The 21310-nt window shown below is 50.1% G+C and overlaps 1 protein-coding gene across 1 annotated transcript in view; it reads right to left on the minus strand.

Moving 5' to 3' along the window:
- LOC137868560 (partitioning defective 3 homolog B-like) overlaps positions 1-21310 on the minus strand; it is an 85121-nt gene that overhangs the window by 45921 nt on the left and 17890 nt on the right. Inside the window, 8 exon segments of the mRNA XM_068705423.1 lie at positions 5335-5514; positions 5692-5831; positions 7255-7724; positions 7835-7960; positions 8229-8315; positions 10940-11022; positions 14879-14985; positions 20333-20507. Of these exon segments, the coding sequence (XP_068561524.1) occupies positions 5335-5514; positions 5692-5831; positions 7255-7724; positions 7835-7960; positions 8229-8315; positions 10940-11022; positions 14879-14985; positions 20333-20507 (1368 nt within the window).

Raw genomic sequence — 21310 nt, forward strand, 5'->3', positions numbered from 1 at the left:
GGATATAAGATGGGGGGAGAGAGAGAGAGAGAGAGAGAGACAAAAGGCAACAAGAGAGAGAAAAAGGAAAATGTCTCATCTGAGGATGGCAAAATGAAGAGCAGGAAGACGAGCCCGGTTCAGTCACCCGGGGAAAAGAGGGCAACACTTTAACCCAAAGAGCTCTATTCTTTCTTAAGGAGGACGGATGGAAGGTTAGGCTGTTTGTCTTTTCCTCCTCTGGTTGACACTGAAAACAGCTCAGAGGTTCATTCAGGTCAGGAACTTCAACAAAGACGCCCTCACTCATAAAAAGCCCAAAAATGTCAAAGTGGATTTGGGAGGAATATGCAGATACGTTAACTCCGGCCCTTCCGGTTGTCACGGCTTTAAAGATCTGAGCGCTCTCGCTGGGATTGCAGGAGCCTTACATCAGGCCCCTCAGAAAGCTCTCCTTTCCTCTGTCGCGGAGCGAGGTGGCGGTCGAGTATTTACCGCTCTCACGAGATCACTTTCTAAACGACAACCGGCGGCTCCTGATGGGGGGGGGGGAGATGTTTTTGAAAGTGCCGGCCCCACCCACCCCCCAAAAGGGTTCGTCAAATCCTCCACTATGGTTTTTCGCTCTCAACCTCAAATCCTACCAGGGTCGGCGCTGCTCGGCTTCGTCTGGGTGCTTAATGAAAAGACGGACGGAAGATGCAAAGCGGCTTCATTTGTCATCTTACTAAAACACTCGCAACCTTTGCGAAAACCATTCAAATGATTTCTGGTTTGCGGCGGGCTCTCTTGAGGACGACGACGGCAGTGAGAAGTCAATAAAGATTCAGCTTTTGAGAAGTGCACATTGTTTAAATTGAAATAATTCTGTAAACTACAGATTAATAAACATATACAACACCTATGGGGCCCCCTACTGTTCCTAATATAGCTCCCTATTAATCTAAAAGGTCTCCTCCAGCACGTCTCCTCCTTCACTGAGGAGTCCATTGTCATTGCTTCACATAATTCAGTTAGCTCTACTGCTAATCGCCTCCTATTCACATCCCTCGATATGACGACAACAAGCTGCGTCGAGCGGAAAAAAAAACGAGTCCTTCGAGCGTCCCGGGATCTATTTTCTGTTTCAGTGCAACGCAAGGCTCTCAGTCAGGGCTTATGTGTAATCAACAAGGCGCTTCAGAGCGCTGTTACTCAAAACCGGAGGAATTACAAAGACGATCCGCTACTTCCTGCGTGAGAGACACTTGAGAGGACTCAGGTGGCAACCTGGGAGGTTTCTTTAAATACCTCTGTGATCGAGCTGCAGCAGCACGCGAGGCGAAGGGGGGGGCAGCTTTTATCGCTATTATTATATTTCTTTCTTTCCTATTTACCTTGGTTGTGTGTCACACCGCTGCCTCACATCTTGGAAAATAAAGTTCTATAAAAATAAAGGGAAAAAAGAACTGAAAGTGTTTAATTATTGTATCCGATTGTGATCTCTTTACCCAACCAAGTGGATCTCAGTGGTGGTCCGAAAGCACCCCCACTCTCTCCAGTATCCCCTCTAATGGCCTTTCCTCGGGGGCAGATTGCGTCTCCAGGATGGCTGAGACCCCTTGGCTCCGCTCTGTGACCCCCCCCCCCCCCATCCTCCCTCCACTATTAGCCCTCAGCCATGGCTCTTTAAGCCTTTAGCCAGGAGGGAGACCACCCTCTTCAACACCCAAATGAGAAGACAAAAGGGAGCTTTTTTCTTACCCCAGGGTGGGTGGTGAGGGTGTATGTGTGTGTGTGTGTGTGTGTGTGTGTGTGTGGGGGGGGGGGGGGGGGGTGATACATCGTGATTACACAAAGAGCCTTTTGTCGCTGAGGATTTTTTTTAAATGGGGGGTTTTCAAAGCGGTGGGATTAGCGGTGAGAGCGACATTCAATTAAGATGAGATCTCCCCGAGCTCGGCGGCGACGACGGAGCTGCCAATTAATCGCCTTAATGTCTGCCTCTTCGCCGCTTTACACCTTTACCTCACAATGGAGAGAAAGGGAAAGTCAAATGACTGATTGAGGGATAATTCTGGTGAGTTTTCTTTTAGGGGGGGGGGGGGGCAGTGAAAAGGAAAGACTCTAAAACAGACAGAAAGAGAGAGAGAGGTGGCGAGGGATCGACGAGAGAGGGGACAAGCTGCCTGACGACCCGCCTCCTTCCTGTGAGCCGGCCTCGGCAACAGAGGGGTCAACCATGTGCAGAGCGACCCCTCCATCCTGTCCATCGGCGTTATTCTGCAGAGGACACACGCTTTCACTCACACACACTCACACACACACTCGTATATGAAAAAAAGACCACGACAAACTCCCTGATGTCACGAAACAAAACGAGGTCCCGCGATAGAAGGACAACGCCGGAGAGGCAGAAAACGCTGACAGGAGCAAAACTGTGATTAGAAGTTATCGCGCTTTAATTACCGGGAGGGTGCGTGAGAGCACGGGTGTGGGGGGGGGGGGGTAGAACACCGTCCTCCTAGTTGTATCCTAATGAAGAGCCTAATTCACTAATATTCCTTTGACTGAAGGAGACCCGCCCTGACGAAACGAATCAATCAGCGGTCCACTGCGCTCGTACAAGGAGGATAAAAAAAGATGATATGAATGCTGGAGCGCATAAATGTTGAACCCCCCCCCCCTCTGTTCAAACTGCTGTGTCAGCAAATGTCTGATCTGCTGAAGCGGCATGCATTTATGTCTATTTATGACTATTTATTTATTGAATAATGAATTGCAACGACAATCATCTTCAGGTCGCCTGAAACTAATGACTTTCCCTTCAGCCTCAGCTGCACTTTGTGTTTAGCGCTAATTAGCGAAGGCTCGCAGGCGACCGCGCTGAACGCCGACCATGTTAGCATGTTGCCTCACAGACTTCCTTTGTTGGGTTGGTTTTTCCCTTCGAGCCTTTAAGCGAGCGATCTCATAATAACCTTTGGACCGGTTCTTTCAATTAAAAAGCCGAATGAACCGGCGGGACTTTGCACACCTGGCCGTCAGCGGTCAGCGCGTTGCGCGTCGATAGGATTGAATGCAACGCAAGAACAGAGGTTTAACAGCAGAGATGGCTAATGAGGAAAACATGGGGCACTGTACAATGAGTCAATAATGAGATTCCCCCTGTACAAACCGCCATGATTAGAAGAAAGACTGGCGTGTTAGTGAGAGTGAAAGTTGCCCGTAGAGGTTTCTTCCTTTTTTATTCTTGTTGGAGGAACAACAGTGTGAGAGAGCAGAGCGCACACTCTTTCTTTATAGTGCAAATGTGTCTGACTTTTACAAATAGTCCACTGTGAAAGCAGGCATCCCTGGACTTTTTCCTGTTCTCCTGTCAGTTTCAGGTTGAGTCTGATGTTGGGTTTCATTTTTTTTGGGGGGGGGGGATACAAAATCATTAAAAAGAAATCAGGTTCATCCAGCTAAAACAGAGCTGTTAAGCTGTTTACAGGTTTTTCAGGTGGCAGACAGTAACGAGGTGTAAACATGCATTTTGTACTAATTAAACTAGATGAGCGTTTGCAGAGAAGCTGGACAGATGAGACACAGGAGACGCTCTTTGAGGATTAAACCTACGGAGCAGAAGCGGGGGGCGCACATCCCAACAGGTAACTAAGCCCTGCTTACTGATCATATCATTACAATGTGTCATAAATGCCCCCAGATATACTTCTTTTTAATTAAAATAAGCCAAACAAAACGCTTTCAGCTGAAGAGAACGATCCAAAATGAAACCATGATATATGCAATAAGCTGATATTGAAGTTTCAGCTCCTTAAAAGTAAAACAGCGATAATGAACTGCTGATTTGCATCTGATTATCTTTTTTTCTTTTTCTTTGTAATAAATATGACCGGAAAATAACGTGGACGCTTTTACGAGATATCGCTCGAAAACATTCTAAATATTCATGAGCGCCCACACTAAGTCAGACGCGCACGCGGAATCGCAGACGGACGCCTACGCACAAGCGCTTTTTGTACCAGAGGCGAAGCAGATGGCGGCGTCCGCCGAACGCGCCGCCATCGCGAGGGCCGCTCCTTGCTGGAGCTCCACACACGGTGCATTCCCTCTACAACTTAAGAGTCCAGCAATTAAAACCTGCAGGGGAGGAAACAAATCTGGATTTTGGAAAGGTGGGGATGTGTTGGCTCGTTTTTGTTTTTTGCAGTTGCATAGCTTTCGCCGTGCTTTTGTTTGCTCATTTGGCTACTTTCATTGCTGAACTTCTTCTCCGCGGTGTAGTTTCTGCAGCTGTGTATTTATGTAATGCTTCGCTTTTTGAGGGTCTGCACAGAAGCTCTGGAGTGCCTGTAAATATACGCGTGTGTGTGTGTGTGTGTGTGTGTGTGTGTGTGTGTGTGTGCTTAGGGGACATCAAACTGTCTTTGAGGTGGAGGACTGGGCTGGAGATAAGGGCCAGATCTCACGGGGCACCAACAGCTTCAACAGCGTCGACAGAGACAGGAGTGAAAGCTCTCTCTCATTGCCCCCCCCCCCCCCTCTCCTTAAGTCTCTAATGCCCAAATACAAGCAAGAGTTAGATGAAGACTGCAGAGGCTCATCAAAGTGCACTTGTTATGCCAAGACTGCTGGGCCATTAATGAGGGCAAACTATTTTTGGAAGCAGTAACTTGGCTGTTTAAAGATCGTGTGATGTGTTCGCCTCTGTGTGTGTGTGTGTGTGAGTTTTTTTTTAATCAAGGTGTTTAGGAGTTTGTGTGCACGAGCGTGTGCACAGCCTCGCTTGGTGTGAATATGCATCAGTCACTACAAAGCCCTGCGCATCTTTCTCAGAGCTCTTTGAAGCAGCGGAGAGGGAATAATCAGAATAACCGCCGAGGACAGAGGGGAGAGAATGGAGGAGCGCGGGGCAAAAAAAACACATTATTTACTGTGAGTGGGTGACTTTCGGGGGGTGGGGGGGGGGGGGGTGCGTGTGCGTGCCTGGCTGCGTGTGCGTGTGTTTAAAAGTGTGTGCTTATCCAGTGAGGCACGGTAAACGCAACCTCTGACCCCCATCAGCCGCCGCAGGTAAACGGTCGCTCAACACTCGCGGACTATGCCCTTGCATGTTTCCTGCAGGAGGGGGGGGGGGGGGTGTTGTGGCTTGTGTGTGTGTGACTTCCTGTGGCATTGCTGTGTCAACAAAACCAGAGTGGGACAGGAAGGCCGGAGCGTGCTGTGCGTGTGTTTACGGGCAAGAAAAAAAGAAGAAAGGTTAGCTCCTTTGGGAGAGGAAAAAGGAAAAAAAAAGACGAAGAGGAGGAGACAGAAAAAGAGCGCAGAAGCGGCGACCACCAAGGAAGACAACTGATCAGCAGAAATGACCAAAGAAGAAGAGAGACGTGGAGACTGTGTGTGCTGTTTGAACTCTCTTACCAGCTCCCGCGGCAGGAAGATGTCCTCCTGCCGTGCCACCACCACACACACACTCTCTCCCTGCCGAGTGCTGCGCAGCATGGCCACCAGCTCCTCCTGGCTACGGCCCTCCATGTCCACTCCGTTCACCTGCACACACACACACACACACACACACACACACACACACACACAGTATATTAAAGTGTGGTTACTCGGTTTAACCAGCATGCGAGCCACGCGGCTCAATTTCCTGCTGCTGACGGCGATGTTCATGTTGCTGCTGACAGACTGTTGGTTTTCTCCTCGGCGGGGGTCAAAGCTCACCTCCAGGATGCGGTCTCCCGGCTGCAGGCGGCCATCTTTGACTGCTGCGCCGCGCGGCAGGATGTTCTTCACCAGGATCGGCCCCGGCCCGTGGACCGTGGAGTCCCGCGTTACCACGGTGAAGCCCAGACCCTCGCCGCCTGTGGAAGAGGACAAAGCAGCCTGCGTCACGGTGGTGCATCAGAGACATCAATCCCTCCTGAGGGCCAGACTTCAATTTATACATTTTATTACTTTTAATTGAATTTTCCTTCACGTCCCCTCTGCTCCGTTACTTTTCCCTCTCTCCTGCTGAACCCGGTGTGCGGCTTAAGCATCTTCCTCCACATTAACTACTGTTTAAGTGTCTGTTTTCCTCTGGGGGGGGGGGTTTGTTGCCCGGCTCAGCCTCCGGGAGAAGGCTTCTCTCCTCGACGGATTAGACAGACTCTGCCTTTAATTTCACGTGTGAGCAGGCCGAACGGTAGCTGATGATGGGAGGTAGAGGGAGACGGTGGGGGAGGACGGGGCGGGGGGGGAGAGAGAAAAGAACCTGGGAGATATTATTCCCTTCTCCAGCTTCCCTCCCTGGGGATGCGACGTGATTCCCACAAAGATTTTCCTCGTGGGTGTGAGCCTTTATCTGTGTGTATACATTTACAAGTGTGTGTGTATTTCTGAGGCCACACACACACACACACACACACACACACACACACACACACACCCTCTCTTCCTTTTTCACGGCCTCACAAGCCCCAAGTCATGAGTGAAATGTGCCACGCTCCGTGTGTGTGTGTGTGTGTGTGTGTGTGTGTGTGTGTGTGTGTGTGTGTGTGTGTGTGTGTGTGTGTGTGTGTGTGAGGCAGAGCAAAGCCGGCGTGGCATACTAAAGGCGGTGAGCGATGCTATCTGGGCTCCAAGCTAAGCCTCTGCCTGCCCTACATTAGCGCACCTAAACCTCACCGCCTGTCAATCACGGAGAGAAAGAGCCTGTTGCCAAGGGAGAGGGTGTTAGAAACCCCATAATATCCTCTGCTCTGATCTTGCATCAGGTGAAAGGGATGGAGGGAGACAAGGGGAGGGGGGGGGGGGGGGGGGGCAATTCTAACAAAAGAAGGATGGAGGGGAAAGGTGAAGAAAATGGGAGGGATGAAAAAGGTGCGGGGGAGAGAAAGAAGCTAACAATAAAACAGCGGTGAATGGGGCTCTGAGCCGGAGAGTGTGGAGCCCAATTTCTTCCGTCCTTTCATCTGGATCTCTTCTCGCCTTTCTCCGGGCACCTGTAGCAAGTGTGTGCGTGCGGCCCAATTACGGCGATCCTTTTCAATGGCCCGCAACACGACAGGTTGCTAGAACAGAGCCCATTCACGGTCCCACAAACCTATTCCAGTGCTATCGACGCCTTTTACGGGGGGGTGATAGATAAGGCAGCGGGGACGCCGGACTGAGTCGGTCTGGCTTCAAACCAACAAGTAAAACATTCAAACGGTATGCAAGGTTATCCCCTCAAGAGAAGAGAAAAATATCTTCACAATGGAAGCTTTATATGGGACTATTTCTTTACCTTTTCTGCGTATTTACCTTTCTTCAGGTCGATTTTCATCGTCTTGCCGCCCTTTCTGCCAGCAAGGTTGGTCAGGCCAGGAACAGGGCTCCTACCAGCCAAGGGGCTCTGGCTTTGGGTCCTGGGTGTCGGGGAGGAGCTCGCCCCCCTGGCCGGAGGCGTGGCAGAGACTCTATCCAGCGAGCCGTGCCCAGGCTGGAGCTCCGGCAGCGGTGCGTTCGCCGCGGGCGTCTCCGGCGTCTTGGCGCGGCCGTCGGGTCGCCTCACCTCGAGTCTGCCGCCGGCATCTTGTCTGGGTTCCGGTTCGGTTTTGGCACGGGGCGCCATCGGACTCCTCGCCTTCGGGGCGGACTCTTTGCCGTCGGCGGTGAAGAGCTGACCTATCAGGCTCTTCTCGTAGCGCGGCTTGTTGGCCGGGGGGAGGACCTCCAGGCGCACGGAGGAGGAGGAGGAGGAGGTCATGGCCTGGCGGAACACTTCCTGTGACCTACGGATGGAAAAGGAAAAAATAAAAAAAGGAACGCAGAGACACCTGCACTCTTTTGTGAGAGGAGATGTGGAAAGACAGAGAATGTGATTGGTTGTTGGCGATCTTACTGCGCGAAGGTCTTGTCCTGGAGGGGCGTGTCGTTGATTTGCACGATGCACTGGTCCTCCTGGAAGATGTTCTCCTTCGCAGAGCGGCTGTTTTCCTCAATGCCTTTAATATGCAGGCCCAAGGTCCTTGATATACACACACACACACACACACACACACACACACACACACACACACACACACACACGGTGAATATGAATTCATGGAGGTAAACACACACATGATACATGCCAACGTTTGTGCATTTCTATGAGTCAACATTGCCATCTGCCATTCCTTATAAAAGTCTGATTGATTACAAGTGGATGTGGTGTGGGAGGAGAGTGTGTATTTGCATCTGTGTGTGTGTGTGTGTGTGTGTGTGTGTGTGTGTGTGTGTGTGTGTGTGCTTACCGTCCACTGAGAGAGGAGCAGTACGGGATCACGTGGATACCCAGGGGACCCCAGTCAGTTGGAAACTCCACCGCCTTCGTCAGGGTGCTGTCAACCAAACACACACACGGACATCTTGAAAGACATATTGAAGGTGAGGATGTACATGCATGCGATCACACTCACACTCACACACACACACACACACACACACACACAATCAGAGACTTTCCATGTGCCAGCTCTTCAAAATAAATGAGCATTTTCCTCCGGGCGACACAGATAGGGAAACAAATGAGCTTACAGGTAGTCCCGCCCAACATCAGAGGAACACGGGTGAGTGGATGCTCGGGACGCAGGTGGCAACTTCAGCCTTTATCTACCCGCGCTCTCAAACGCCCGATCAGGTCGGCGGACAAAAGAAAGACAGCGGGAGATAAAAGAGAAAGACAGATGGAGGAGCAGATAGAGATGAAACGGAATGAGCGTCTCTAATAATCCCGGCGGAGCCCCGAACCGTGGCTTTTAACGGCAGATAAACAAGGACGAGGGCTGCTTTTGATAGCGGACGGCTAAGAGAGGGGACCTGCATGATGGGAGCATGAAAGAAGATCACAGGAGACAAGGGGGGGGGGGGGGCCCGAGAAATCATGTTCTCGGGTCGTATTTGCTGTTTGTGCCACCAAAGAAATTCATCTGAAATGTGTGAACGTGGCGTCGCATCCGTCCAGGTCTGCAGCATTTAAGACGTTCACTGACGGTGTCCTTTGCTGACGTCGGCCTTAAAGAGGAGCGAGCTCAGGCGGAGGCCGAGAAGAACAGGTAAAGTTTCCCCGCATAGCTTTGAAAAAAATAACAAATAAAGAAGTGATGAAGTGTCAGCGTGAGCTAAGAAGTTAGAGAAGAAAAGGCGGTGAAGTTCAAGGTCTGTGTGCTTCTTAGCGAACACAAGGACTCGCCGGGATCATTAGAAAACACACTCCTCCGTCACTGTCACCCCCGCTCTCGTTAACCTCTGCCACACACACACACACACACACACACACACACACACACACACGTGTCCCAATTTGCATTCTTATTGCTGCATCTATTGCTTGCTCACAAACACCATCAGTCACATTCCTCCAAATTGAATTTTCACAGATACACACACATGCATCCGATTTACATCTATTAGGAGAACGCGGTAACATCTGAATTACACATGTGCACAAGTCAGGAATGCACACACACACACACACACACACACACACGTTGTTGTTGTTGTTGTGATGGTAAACAATCACAGCAGGACAGCGTGGACATGCACAGGTACAAAGCCGGTCCTGAGTGACCTATATGTATTCGCAGTGTGCTTATACTTAGCCTCAGCCCATTTACATTCATACAAAAACAAACAGCGGCACAAACAAGCTCATCAGAGGCAGCCGTAGCTTGTTAGCGCCGCGCCTCTAATATGCAGAATAGCTCCGCTCAACCATTTTAGCATCCCGCTGACACAAACACAAACACAGTCGTTCCGCTGGTGAGAGGGAGAGAGAGGGAGAGACAGGGGGACAGTGGGACGGATGAAAAGAGCAACGAGGAGTGAGACAGATGGAGCTCCCACTCCTGGGTTGACTTCCTCCACATCAACGGAGGCCGGGGCCGCCTAACAAACTGGCAGGGGCCCGGGGACTCGCTGAAAGTGTGCCCCTCGCTCGCTCGCTTGCTCGCCGCGGCTCCTTCAGCCGCCAACCATCTGTTTGCCGCGGCAAACCCCTCGGTGGGAGCCGCGCCTCCACCGTGTCCCGCCGCCGTCGGGGCACCGCTGCACCGGAACAATGCAGAAGAATCGCCATCTGTCACCGCGGCCGAGTCTCTTCCCTGAGACTCTGGAGCTCTTTTATTTTTATATATCTTTTTTTCTTTTACAAGAACGGCAAAATGCTCTTCTGTCACGGGCTCACTGGTTTGAGAAACGGGGCGAAGGGCAGTTATTAGTTATTAGAATGTTGAGGGTTTTTTTAAGTGACTATTTGATGCTTTAAATTAAATCCAATCATGCCACTTACCATTCTCACATCATAGGGATCAAAGGTCAACACCCTGGCTGTCAATTAAATTACAACAGTATCATAAAGAGTAATTAAGAGGGCCAGATATGACTGCAATAGGGAATTCTCTACAACTTCTTCCCCAACTTCAAGAGAGGGATGCTTGTCATGCAAATGTTGCCTTTGGGTGGATCCCCGGGACATTACACGCAAGGACGGGTAACAACCAAACATTACATCTCAATTATGCTCACAATGAATGGAATCAGTCGCATGTAGACGGACCAATCACGCGCGAGCCTCACTCAAAGAGTGGGCGGGACCGCTGGCGTCCCAGCGGGGCTGACAGGAGTTTTGATTAACAGCAACATATTAAATCAACAGTGAAAATCATGAGGTGCAGCCCCGCTACTTAACACATTAATGTCCGTAACCTCGCCTGAACACTGAATGTTGGGTTATAGTTACATCTTTACACACACACACACACACACACACACACACACACACACACACACACACACACACACACACACACACGAGAGTGTTTAATCCAGTCACAATGTCAGGCTGTCAAACAAAGACTGGAGAGTTAATCCCAGTCTCCAACACTGCGGCGTACCCGGCTACAGTGTGATCCGTAAACACACACACACACACACACACACACACACACACACACACACTTCTTACCTATAGTTCGCTTTGCTCATCTTGGCGGGGGGGTCGTCTGTGTGCAGTCGGTCCAGAGCTCCTTTCAGCACATGGTTGATTTCCTGTTAAAAAAAAGCAAAAAAACATTCAGTCAACATGATAACAGCTACAGTGACAAATTAAGAGTGTCTACATTTACACACACACACACACACACACACACACACACACACACACACACACGGTAAACACACAGTAGCCGGTCTGCGGATACGAGGAGGCCCGTCTCCAATTAGCAAAACAATCTCACGCCGTCATCAATCACCTTTGCAGACGGCGAAGAGAGAACGACCGTCCGGACGCCGAGCTCCCGTCCACGCGCCGCTGTCCTTCCTTCACTCTACGTATATGTATCTCTACCCGTCTACCTCTCCCTCCCCCCCTCCCTCCATCCCTGCCCTCTGTCAGGCAAGGCTCTATTTTTAAGACGGTAAAAATCAACAACCCCGGGGCATACGAGTTAAAAAAAAAAAAAAAAGGGAAGAGGGAGAGAGAGAGAGAGATGTCGGAGGAGAGGAGGAAGACGGCGGCGTCAAACTGTTACGAGACGCTCGGACTCACTCGACGAGTGGGAGAGAGACATTGCCCCAAATCGTTAAAGACAAGAGGGGCGCAATTAGGTCCTTCTGCCTTGTCAATTTCATTGTGTCACCAGTGGTAATGGCTAAAAAAGCTCCCGCCCACCAGCCCGCTCCTTAGCAACCCCCCTCCCCACCACCACACCCAACTCCCCGACGGACCCTCTGTCACACGCCGAGTAAATATATGCTTCACAACACACACACACACACACACACACACACACACACACACACACACACACACACACACACACGCATACATTTCCTGCAAATGTTAACGACGCGTATCGACTCTGCGGAGCTGCAAACATAGAAATGGTGTATTTATGAACACAAACACACACTCACACATGCGCTGCCTGCACAAATAGTGACCCACTTATCTGGGCAGTGTGTGAGACTACCCCACAATAGAGTGTGTGTGTGTGTGTGTGTGTGTGTGTGTGTGTGTGTGTGTGTGTGTGTGTGCGGGGGCAGGAAGACGAGCTGCAGGCTCCATTGTTGCTGTGCATCTTCCCGCAACACAGTTAGCTACCAGGCTTCTCCTCCTTTGGCACACACACACACATATATACACACACACACACACACACACACACACACACACACACACACACACACACACACACACACACACACACACACACAGCATACACATGCGCATCCAGTTTTACAAGACTCCTACCATGTGAGCGAGCTACTACAGTACGCACACGTGGTACAATAACATGAAAATCCTTTTGTTTTGGTTCAACTACAGTGTTATATAAGATAGGGCATGTTGGGATGCACACACACACACACACACACTAAAAATGAAGGGATCGTGCACAGAGTGAATCTAATCCCCGATTGAGAGCGCTCCTGTTTATCTACACATTAAAGCGGCAGCGCTCCTCTGTGGGCGCCCTGCTGGCGCTCGGCCAATCAGCTCGCCCCGCTCGCTGCTCATGCCAACACACAACAGGAGGAAGCATCACGGCCGTCCCCGTCCCTCCGAGTGTGACGGTGAAGACGCAACCCTAGAGTGACAACGTACAGCTCGTCGCATGTGTAGCATTGCATGGTCGTGATTGGTTCTAACTATCATAATCTTCATGTTTACTGTCATCGGACACATGTATTTACCGGTAAACTACATGTTTCAAGACATACATGTAGTGCAAATCAGGTACTGTGTTGGCTCTGTAAAGCCTCTTTCCAGGGGGACTGTTTACAATCCACATGTATTCCCAGGACAAATGAAATGAATGAAAACATGAAACCTAAGTAGACACACCAATTTCCCTTTCCCTGTGCCATTATCATCGTCACGATTTACTAACTCCGTTTTCCCGTTAAAAACCTGCATGTACACACATCAGTTGACACTTCACACATCAGTTGACACTTCACACATCAGTTGACACTTCAACTTCTTGCACTTGAAGTGACAAACACTTTCAGCGTCGACTCCTACACTTCAACTCCGATCAGCGCTTTAGCTGCTACTCATTTCAGCGCTATCATAACCACAACGTCTTTAAATGCTTCAACTTAAAACAAATGCCTTCTTTTCGGAATTACGGTTCAAATTTAAGACATTTAAGCTGTGAGCTCGTGTACATTTACTTTTCTTCTAAATGGGTTTCCGTCCCCGGGATGATCGCTCAAATTATTTGTGAAGCCTTCCCCCAGAAACCCCGTCTTGAGCACCACTAACAGGTTGTCCGCTCTGTCGCCGTGCTGCGCGCCGCCATGTTTCCGTTTGCAGTCGGAGGTGTGAGTGACGGGGCGCTGTGCACACCTATGAGAGATGAGGTGTGTGTGTGTGTGTGTGTGTGTGTGTGTGTGTGTGTGTGTGTGTGTGTTGGACGGATGAGTGATGAGGTGTGTGTTTCTCTCGTGTCCTCTGGGTGCTGTAGTCATCTGCTACGCGTCAGGAAAAAAAAAAAAAAGCAAGTGTGTGTGTAAGAAGTGCGTTTCCATGTACACACACCGCAGGATCACAGCTAGCCGGTGCTCCTTGACCTCCGTCGCATCCGTCACATTCACTCGCTGCCGCATTCTCTCACGTGCGGACTCCTCAAGGGTTTTGCCGCGTGTAGCGGACTCTCTGCTGTGTTAACACGCATTGCATCACCGCGCCACCCGGGTGTTGAAAATCAGCCGAAAATTGCGGGCGGCAGAGCGAGGGAGTGAAGGGACATAACGAGGATGAGTTCAAAAAAAAAAAGAAAAAGTGATGGAGGAGAGAGGAGCGGTAGAATTCTGTCAGCAGGTAGCGGTACAACGTCTCGTTTATTAGCTTCGAACGTGGCAGGGAGTCAATTAAAGGGCCGGCTGCGTGTTTAGCAACGCTCAGCCTTTTCTTTGCCGGTTTCATTAGCTCTTCTGATATAAAACTTAGAGCGGTGTGTGTGTGTGTGTGTGTGTGTGTGTGTGTGTGTGTGTGTGTGTGTGTGTGTGTGTGTGGACCAAAGCCGTAAAGAGAAGTGGGCCAACCTTGGCCTTTTACCACGGCAGCCAGTAAAATCAATTAGAAGCGGCAGGGCGCATTTTTAATCAGCCTTAATTACACCGTATCTAGATTTCAACACCTCCTCCAAGGCAGAAACGGGACACGAGTGTGTGTGTTAGTTGTAAGTGCGTATGAGTGAGATAAAGAGAAGAGGGAGGTTTGCAGAGGAGCGGTACAGTGGATGAAGTGATAGTGTATTGATCTATGGGAGTCCATCAGGCCCAGGACTCAATATGTCCAGGAGCTGTGACGGCCTCCCAGCCTTTCACACGTGCACGCCCGCCGCGCACTGCGGGGCTTCTAGCGCTCCCCGCTCTCCTCTGCGTGCACGTGAAACACTTTTAAATCATCCACATTAATTAACATTGAATATACAACAACAGGACTCCCTCTCTCTACCTGACACACACACACACACACACACACACACACACACACACACACACACACGTGTACCACGGTGACCTCATACAGCCTCCGTCGTGACAAGCAGAGGCAGCACACAGAGTCCTCCTCCTTAATGGCTGCACTTTGAAAAGCCCTTTTCAAAGTGCAGCCCGGGGGGGGGGGGGGGGGGGGCGGACCGCAAGAGGAGTATCCAGCGGGTTGCTCCGTCTTCACACACCACTGAAGTAATGGGGAATGCGATCTGTTCATCTCTCCACGTTATTTATTTACTTTATTTTATACATTTTTCATATCGTTTCAGCTTTAGTTGAAAACGTGTTTCACGTTTTGTCCTTTTTTTTTTTTTTTTTTTTTTACTCTTACCGTTGCTTTTCCTCTTTAAAAATGTAAACCTCTTTGAAATCATCCACCAGCGTACACCATGCTTACCGGATCGGGGGACCCGTTGCCGCGGTCGCCGGGCGAAGGCGTGGCTCTGGTCTCGAGGCTCGGGGTCAAGGCCGAGTCGCTGCTGCTCCTCACCAGCAGAGGCGTGTCTGCGTGGAGACGGACACAGTTAGAGACACAGAGAGAGGCGTCGGACGCTGGGAGGGAAGAGGGAAGGAGAAGGAGGTGAGAGGACAAGGAATGGAGATTCTGAGGAAAATGGACACAGGAAGTGATACAAGATATGAAGTGTTTCCAAAATAACATCTAATACGAACAAATCTGTCCCTGTATGGTAAAAAAAAAAAATATATATATACGATTCATTTCAGGATGACTCTTTCAGCTATACGCCCAAGCCCACCACCCACAGTGTACATTTTCATAAGACCAGCTGTTGCCTACATGCTCTCTCTCTCTCACACACACACACACACACACACACACACACACACAGGTCTGAATCCACACTAAAACTATTCAAAAGAATCTTAATTTGGACCTTTGTGCTTTCTCTTGCTATTAATATCCGCCCCAACGGGAGCAGGCTGTTATTTGTGGATGTTAAAAAATGAAACGTGGCAGAGTGTTTTCAAATGTAACTCGACAGAGGAGAGAATAAAGACAGGGGAGGGTGTGAGATAAACAAAAAGGGAAGGGGGGGGGGAAGCTGGTGACCTCAGAGGAGGGAGAAAACCTCGACACACAGAAAAAAAGGGGAAGGCAAACAAAATTCTCTGCTTTCCTGTAATCAATCTCTCTTTGGAGGGTCAGTGACAGGGTCCTGGTCTAACGTGGTCAGAATAGAGAGAGCAGAGGAGGGGAGCGAGTAGGGTGTGTGCTATGTGATTGTAGACAGATGAAAAATGGTCATTCCAACCACCCGAGACACACACACACACACACACACACACACACACACACACACACACACACACACACACACACACACACACACACCCTTTAGGGCTCAAACAACATCCACATGTTGTGTTCAGGTTTGTCGGACGAATCGTTTTTATTAATTGGCATAAATTATCCGATGATTCTCTGCCGGACTAGTCTCTCTCATGTCAAAAAGCACCAAAAATAAAAAGCTTCAAAATGTGCATTTCTCTTCATTACGTCTTCTTCAGGAGAAATCGACACAACGTGGTCTCATCCGATTTGGAAAAGCAGACTTCAGGAAGAAGCGTCAGGCAGAGACTGCATAGAGAACAATCTCTTTCTTTTCGCGATAGGGAAACTTTGAATTAACACAATAACATGCAGGGAAATAAAAAGGTATCTTCTCTGTGCTGGCATCAAACGACAGCAGAGAAATACACAAAATACATCAAACGGGCATTCCTCCATCTGATTATCTATTGTACTTGTGTGCATCTACAAAAATAGGTCAAACACTGCAGGTGCTTTTACAATGTTATGAAATGAGCCGTGTGTTCGAGTCCTATTTCAGGATGCTATGGGAGTTTATGGGACAACCTGAGGAAGCACTATTTCCACGTCTGGACATTGTCCAGACCGACACGTGGAAACGTTTACAAGTTCTGAGCGGCCATGTATAGAAAGCAGTAAAAGTTAACGGCTGGCCTCCTGAACCCACCTGTCTAGTGCGCTCACGGGACGGCAACGCTGAGAGGAATACATGTTTAAGGATTTTAAACTCATACGCACTGCATTGCTTTGAGCCAGTCGGCTAAGGTCACGCTACAGACCCCCCCCCCCTCCACCACCATATGGGACAGAGTTGCACAACAACAACATTAAATCAAACTGCAAGGACAAGATTAAGCACCAAAGCAGATTCACTTCCGCGAGGCCAGCTGGATCCTGTACATTTTTAAAGATGTTGAGTGACTTTTTTTTTCCTCCCCAAAAAATGGCGATAATGGCTTTTCAGATTAAGTGTCCCATGCATGCTTCGCCGCGATGGTGACCCGAAGGCCGCTCCACGGTCACAGTCAGGGTCCGCTACCCGGCGGTCAGCCTCATAAATCCTCCTCCGTTGGGCCATCGGAGTCAAATCCGCCTCCATCAATCCTCCCCGCTCGGAGCCCGGCCCCCGTGTGAAGGAACCCGAGGGCCACTGGCTTTGACCTCTGACCTGCGCTGACCTCTGGAGGGTCAAGCGGTGTCACGGAGGGTCGAGTATTGACGAGAGTGACAGTTTTAACCCGCTTAGGTCAGCCTCTGCTTAGCGGGTTGTAAACAAGATGGGCTCAGAGCCATTGCTAATTAAAGGTGACTGGGGCGGTAGAAATAAGCTCCAGCGTGGATAAATATACAATAAAGTCTTTTTAAATGCCTGAAGAACAGCGATGTGGCCATATGCATATGGAATATACTACTTTACCACATTGTGTCTGATCTATAGCAGGTCAGGCCTTCGATTTAATGTTATAAAAATGAAATCTAAAGAAGTTATGGTGAGACTTCTGCAGCTGAAAAAGCTCCCTTTGCGCATCGTGAGCACAGTTTTCCGTTTATTTTAAGATCACAGACGTTTTCTGACTCCTGCCAGAAGGGCGGAGAGGAGGTGGAAGCCCCACAACTTTGGGTGTATTTTAGGTTGGATAATTTGATGTCGACTGTACAGCCCACAACCACGAAGTGCCCTGCCACTTTAAATACGACGTCACCCACCGGGCTCATCCCACCGGGCTCATCCCACCGGGCTCATCCCACCGGGCTCATCCCACCGGGCTCATCCCAGCGAGCGCTTCAAGGCCGGAGAAACAAAACGGTAAAATACCCGCGAGTGATGGTCCTCCCCTCGCCTTTCCGTTGACACCGGTATAATTGGAGAGACCCTGAAAAGGCCTCCTGAGCTTCCGCTTCTGTGTTTATCCGCCTCCGACTCTCCATCTGTGACTGTTGCGCAATTCTGGGAACGCTGAGGTTTTATATAAAGAATTTCCTCTTGTTCTCGGTTCTGTGAAAAGTTGTGCAGTTCACCGCCGGGGCCGGAATGAAAACAAGGAGGCATCGTGTTTCTTTCTGACCGTGTGTGACTGCCAGTATGTATGTGTGTGTGTGTGTGTGTGTGTGTGTGTCTGGGAACACATGGTAATCAGTGTGTGCATGTGTGTGTGTGTGTGTGTGTGTGTGTGTGTGTGTGTGTGTGTGTGTGTGTGTGTTTTCATGCCACAGGCCAGGGTGGTCTTGCTTCCCTCCCAATCGATGGAGCAGCACGGCTCAGGCTGCTCATGGGATGATGCGATAAGGACTCTTTTCCTAGAAGTGTGTGTGTCCATGTGTGTGTGTGTGTGTGTGTGTGTGTGTGTGTGTGTGTGTGTGTGTGTGTGTGTGTGTGTGTGTGTGTGTGTGTGTGTGTGTGTAGCAGCGGATCAATGCAGGTCTAATCATCCCACCGGGGCGGTGTGAAGTCCAATCGCTCCGTTCAAACAAGCGGTCCGACCCGACACACAAACACCGTGATGGCTGACTGATTAATGACTCGCGCCTCGTCCCGTCCGGCCGTCTCTCGGTGCGATTACATGCACACCACAACCAGGTTATTGGGCGGTAATCGGATTAAGGTGATAAGTGTGATTAAAGCGTCCGCCTTTGTTTGCAGTGGCCCAATTTTTCCCAGCAGTTGATTTGCTGATGGGTTAATGTTCTGATCAGGTGACGCTCTAATGTTTGCTTTAATTTAAATATGACGACCCAGTTAAAGAGTTTACATACTGTGCGTGACAGCCTTTATTGCTTGACTCAAGACAAATTGACGGACAGTTATCCTCGATGGACACCGAAGAAACTGTCTCACTGGAAAGAGTCAGGAAGTTCTTCCCAGCGGTGACCGGTTTTGGTTGTTTAACTTGCATGCCGGGGTTCTTTTGTCAAATTGTGTGTGCGCGTGCATGTCCAAAATGACAAAAGCTGCCTCGACGCATGAGTCTGCCTCTATATGAGGGGCGTCACAGGGTCACATCATAACTAAGTTAGTCAGGGTTTTAGGGGGCGGGGTTAGGAAGAGGTCCCACTGGGTTGAAGAAAGGACGGGACGGGGGGGGGAGTGGAATTAAGTCCATTCACGCTCTGCTGGACCCTGGGCATGCTAACTGGCTACAGTGCTAATCTAGTTAGAGCTGGGAGCCACGCAGAGACGGGGCGGGATGGAGAAGGTATCGGGTGGGGGTGGGGGGGGTTGACGGGTCAGGGTCTAGAGGGGGCCGGGTGGCGAGCGGCATTGGCAGGTGGTCGAAGCTGAATAGCAGAGTAGGCGAGAAATGTCTGGCCGAGGAGAGAGGGGGCCGATAAATGGGGCGGAGGGCGAGGGATGGCGGAGGGGCAGGTGTGTGTGTGGTGGAGGCTCACTGTCACAGATGGAGGGAGGAAAATGAAAGGGGAGACCCAGCGATTAGACAGACCCCCACCCCCCCCCTGTCCGTCGGGCTCTTTTTAATCCTTTATCTCCTCCTGTCATTCAAAACACAACGGTGGAATAGAAAAAGGATCCGGACTGAAATCTGGATTATTTACAGTGAAATGTGTCTGTAGCCAGAATGACTGCAGCACAGACGGAGCACACATTCCCCCCAGAGGCTCCCTGAGGCTCCTGGCTGACTAGTCTTGTGACGACGTATCCCACTGGAGCAGTATCTTATAAAGCAAATCTGTCATTCCTGTTAAACAAGCTGCATTTCCTACATCACCACATGCACATACGCTGTCATTCCCACTTCCCTTTTACTCGTGGAAGTGACCCTGAGTGCCTCAGAGGTGTTTTTCTACCGTCTTTTGTATTTATCTGACCCTAACTTGTTTGTTTTTTTCCTGCAGGACCTTGGCGGACAAAGAGAGAGAGGCGATTGGCTGTGCGGTGTTCTACAGGAGGCTTCCAATAAAATGTGGTTGTGACGGTCAGCCGGGGGAAAAGGCTTGGCCATCCTGTAAAATGACGACATCAGAAAGACGTGAAGCTCTTATAGATATCGTGTTTGTCATGTTGAGTGGCACTCAGTTCAGTCTCTCCGGCGTGTGAAAAACGAGAGCCAGCTATGTAGAGAACGACGAGCGAGGGCGGCGGGAGAGAGCGCCGCGTCAACGCTGCATCTGTTTTCACACGCAATCAAGTTACAGGAAACACACAAGAGAAAAAAAGGAAAAAAAATACCTCTCTCTTTACGCAGCAGGTTCAGCTTACAGCTGTTCCACAAATGTACTTTGTGACTTTTCTCTCTCACATGCTCACACGCAGACGTCTCCCGCCGTCTCAACACGATACATTTTCTCACAAGTGCAAGAAAAAGGTGTTGATTGGCCGTCACTTCAGCTCGTCAGTCGTCGAGATTTACTAAAACTAGAACGTCTGCTGTACAGTACAGAGTATTTGATATCGCCCAGAACAGCAATATTGAATTTCTTAAAATGTATTTTCATGAGATGAAGCTGAAACCTGGAGCTCTAGAATGCACAAAGGAATGTTTTGAAGCAGATCTGACATACTGGCTTTGAGGATGGCCTCGTTGACTTCGATCTCCGCTCTGATTGGCTGCTGGTGCTGCAGGTGGGAGAAGTAGTGGAGGGGCTCGGGGCTCGGCGCGGCGCTGGAGTAGCCGTTGGACATGGTCTCCCTGGGGCTCTCCGTCCTCCCGGGTCGGACGTCAAACACCGCCACGAGCTGGAAGAGACAGGCAGAGAGTCAAAACTGTGGCCCGGGACATTAGGAGATGTTAAAACTCTCCTCAGGAGGAGCGTGACCGGCCCGGACAATGAGAAGCCTGGAAACACGCCGCCAGGTTATATAGTGTCACCGCTGAGCCACGATCACAGAGAGGCTTTCACTGTGCTTTATCTCGCCAACAGTGGGGATGCAGCCTGCTTCGTCCTGCCAAGTGTGTGTGTGTGTGTGTGTGTGTGTGTGTGTGTGTGTGTGTGTGTGTGTGTGTGTGTGTGTGTGTGTGTGTGTGTGTGTGTGTGTGTGTGGGATGCAAGGAAACAGAGCTGGATTCAGACCTCTCTGCCACTTCGGCGACGCAAAAACTTTCTCCGTTTTTGAATAAAAAAAAAACTAAATCTGACCAGCGGCAGAGGCCGGTTCTGGAGGAGGTTCGTGCGGCGAGGTGTGCGGGATTAGCAGACAAATGAGATCCGACACGAGAATGAGAAGCTGTCAAACACAATGACGCGGCCGCCACGATGAGGTGGCGGGAAGAGGGGGGGGTGAATGAACAGGAGATGGAGGGCAGAGGAACGACAAACAATCCTAATTGAGACAGGGACATGATGGCAGATAGATCGAAAGGGGGAACGTGTGTGTGTGTGTGTGTGTGTGTGTGTGTGTGTGTGTGTGTGTGTGTGTCGGCGGCGAGGCCGTGCCATCGCGGCTTGATAAATGGGCGCGTGGCGGCGTGACGCTCTCATTAGACGCCGCCTGGCGAAGGAAATGACCACTTAATGAAAAGCAATAACCGCGATGGAACG

This window comes from Cebidichthys violaceus, unplaced genomic scaffold, assembly GCF_023349555.1.
Source record: "Cebidichthys violaceus isolate CVI_PGR_0920_01 unplaced genomic scaffold, fCebVio1.0.p SCAF_118, whole genome shotgun sequence".
In the NCBI taxonomy this organism is placed as follows: Eukaryota; Metazoa; Chordata; class Actinopteri; order Perciformes; family Stichaeidae; genus Cebidichthys; species Cebidichthys violaceus.